Source organism: Rhinopithecus bieti, unplaced genomic scaffold (genome assembly GCF_001698545.2).
Source record: "Rhinopithecus bieti isolate Rb0 unplaced genomic scaffold, ASM169854v2 scaffold_7212, whole genome shotgun sequence".
NCBI classification, from domain to species: Eukaryota; Metazoa; Chordata; class Mammalia; order Primates; family Cercopithecidae; genus Rhinopithecus; species Rhinopithecus bieti.
Window position 1 is genome coordinate 3817154 of NW_016806198.1, and position 2920 is coordinate 3820073.

At 36.3% G+C, this 2920-nt stretch overlaps 1 protein-coding gene across 10 annotated transcripts in view; it reads left to right on the forward strand.

Annotated features, from left to right (window-relative positions):
* The window catches only part of EXOC1 (exocyst complex component 1), a 57623-nt gene extending 55695 nt beyond the window's left edge, over positions 1 to 1928 (forward strand). For 6 of the 10 annotated variants that reach the window (XM_017875116.1, XM_017875118.1, XM_017875122.1 and 3 more), the window contains one exon: positions 1247 to 1928. In XM_017875116.1, coding sequence (XP_017730605.1) covers positions 1247 to 1399 — 153 coding nt within the window. In that variant the 3' untranslated portion in view covers positions 1400 to 1928. The remainder of the gene's footprint in view (positions 1 to 1246) is intronic. The other 4 variants (XM_017875120.1, XM_017875121.1, XM_017875123.1 and 1 more) reach the window with 2 other exon arrangements.
* Positions 1929 to 2920: the final 992 nt, after the last annotated feature.

Consider the following 2920-nt stretch of genomic DNA (forward strand, 5'->3'; position numbering starts at 1 on the left):
AAAGAGAGAAGGAGGGAGGGAGGGAAAGAAAGAAAGAAAATGAAGGAAGGAAGGAAGGGAGGGAGGGAGGGAGGGAGGGAGGGAAAGAAAGAAAGAAAGAAAATGAGCTTAGAGGCTTAGAGAGTTGGAGTAATAGGACCAAGCTCCCATAACTAATGGATAGTAGAGCTAAATTTAAAGACCAAATTAGGCCATTATTCTTTGTAAACCATATTGAAAGGCCCAGATATGAGTGAGAGTAATTCTGATTTCACCATCATGGAAGACTTCCTAAGGGATATTGCATTGTTGGTTTTAACCTCTGAAAGTCAGATGTATTTTAACAGGCAAAATGGGGATGGAGGGAGTAGCATTCTAGAAAGAAAGAATATGAGCTAAACGATGAAAAATAAAAAGCGTAATACTGCTTAGGGAATAGTGATTGGTCTCAAGTTGACAGGAATTTAGGATTTATGAGATTTAGGGTTTACATGAAAAAACCTTGGAAGAATACATTCCCTCAGCTGTCAAATAGGGAAGATGATCATAATACCCACCCTCACCAGGTCATCATGAGACTTAGTACTATAATATATTCATAAAGTGCTTTGTACTGTGCTGATAACGAGTGAGCTTCAATTAATGTAATCTATTTAAGCCATTATGTCAATGTGTGTATCACACTGTGTCTTGATAGTTGTCTACATATTAGTCTCCACTGTTAGACTGTAAATCACATGATTGCAGTTAATGGGTCTGACTCATTTTGCTGTCCTCCAAGGCATCAAGCAATGTTTTGCATCAACAATTTTAGATAAAGAAAATTTTAAATTTTATAGGAAATGAAATTAAAGCATTACATTTTATATAATCACTAGTCTTAGTTCTAAACATAATTGTGCATATCCATATCTGTGTTGCATATTGGAGTATATGAGATAATAGCTAAAATGTCATGTGCTTACTTGTGTCAAACATAGTTCTAATCACTTTATGTACATTTCTTATTTAATTCTCACAGCATTATGAGGAAGGTCTTATTATTATCTTGGTTTATAGATGAGGAACTTGAGGCATAGAGCAGTGATGTCATATACTGAAGGTCACAAATCTTGTCGGTAAAAGTGACTAGGATTCTGGTCCCAGAATGCATGTTCTTAGCTACTTTACTACCCAGATTCTTAGAATATGCCTTGGCATTATTTCTGCATACTAGATTACATATTATTTCCATTCATAGCCTAATGACTTTTTTTTTTAATAATAGGTGGTGTGGCACTCCATGCAAGATGAATTTATACGCCAGTATAAGCACTTTGAAGGTTTGATAGCTCGCTGTTATCCTGGATCTGGTGTTACAATGGAATTCACTATTCAGGACATTCTAGATTATTGTTCCAGCATTGCACAGTCCCACTAAACCCTGTGAAAGAAGAAAAGATAAATGAATGAAGCATTTGAGTATACCAGACACTATACCAAAATACCAAGCAACTGTTTTGAGAACCCAGACTTAAAATTTTATGTATTATTAAATGTTAGATAAATGGGTAGTACCATACTACAAATATTTAAATGTAAAATTACTAACCTATGTAGCAGTTTTATTTGCCCTATAGGTTGCATACTAACTTAAGCATTTATGTCATCATAAAATGCCTTTAGCATTTCTCAATGGCTGGATGGGAAATTTTCCTTTATTACCTAGCTGCTTGTGTTTGAGTGGTTGTCTTGTGAGCAGCACATTTGGAGTTCTTCAGCTTTCACTGCTTCTCTGTTGTTTGCTAATCATGTAACTACTAAAATAGTGTACAAAATTGTTTTTTCACACTAACAAATGTGTATATGGAGAAGAGGGCTCATGTGGTGATCATTTGTAAAGTTAGATTTTTGAGGATTATGTGACTGTAGTAATAAATGTGAAATAAATTTTCAAAATTGACATTTGATAATATTTTTAGGTCTATTATATGCTATCTTCTGTATTAAAGCAAGTTCTTACAGAATCCACATACAAAAATTAATTGCAAGTTTATATACCACAAAACACTTAAAAGTTTAATAATAAGTAAAGTAAGTTGGGTGCAGTGGCTCATGCCTGTAATTCCAGCACTCTAGGAGGCCAAGGAGGGAGGACTGATTGAAGCCAGGAATTTGAGAGTAGCCTGGGCAACACAGTGAGACCCTGACTCCATAGAAAAACAATTTTTTGTGGTGGCACATGTGTATAATCTAAGCCACTTGAGAAACTGAGGCAGGAGGATTGCTGCAGCCCAAGAGTTTTGAGTGAGTTGTGATTGTGCCACTGTACTCCATCCTGGGCAACATAGCAAGACACTGTCACTTCAAAAAATAAGGAGAAAAATAATAATATTGAAGCTGTTTAGTATTTAGGACTAACTCTAACAAAAGATGTCCTGAATTGTGTCCCCACTAAAATTTTATGTTGATGCCCTAACCCCCCATGTGGCTATATTGGAGATACAGTCTTTAAGGAGACCATTAAGTTTAAATGAGGTCAGAAGGGTAGAAACCTTGATCCAATAGACTCAAAGACCTTGTAAGAAGAGGAAGAGACACCAGACCTCACTCTCCCTCTGCCATAGGAGGGCACAATGAGAAGGCAACTGTCTGCAAACCAGGAAGAGAGCCCTCACCAGAACCTGACCATGCTGGCACTGTAATCTCAGACTTCTAGCCTCCAAAGCAGAAAATAAATTGTTTGGCAGCCCAAGCTAATACAAGATGTATAAGACCTTTACGGAGAAATTGTAACTACTGAAAGATATTAAAGAAGACCAAAATAAGTGAAGTATTTAATGTTTCCAGATGAGGACACACATACTAAAGTAGAAATGGCAGTTCTTTTTGTGTTTTTTTTTTTTTCTTTCTTTAATTGAGAGAGGATCTCTCAGCTCTGTTATCCAGGCTGGAGTGCAGT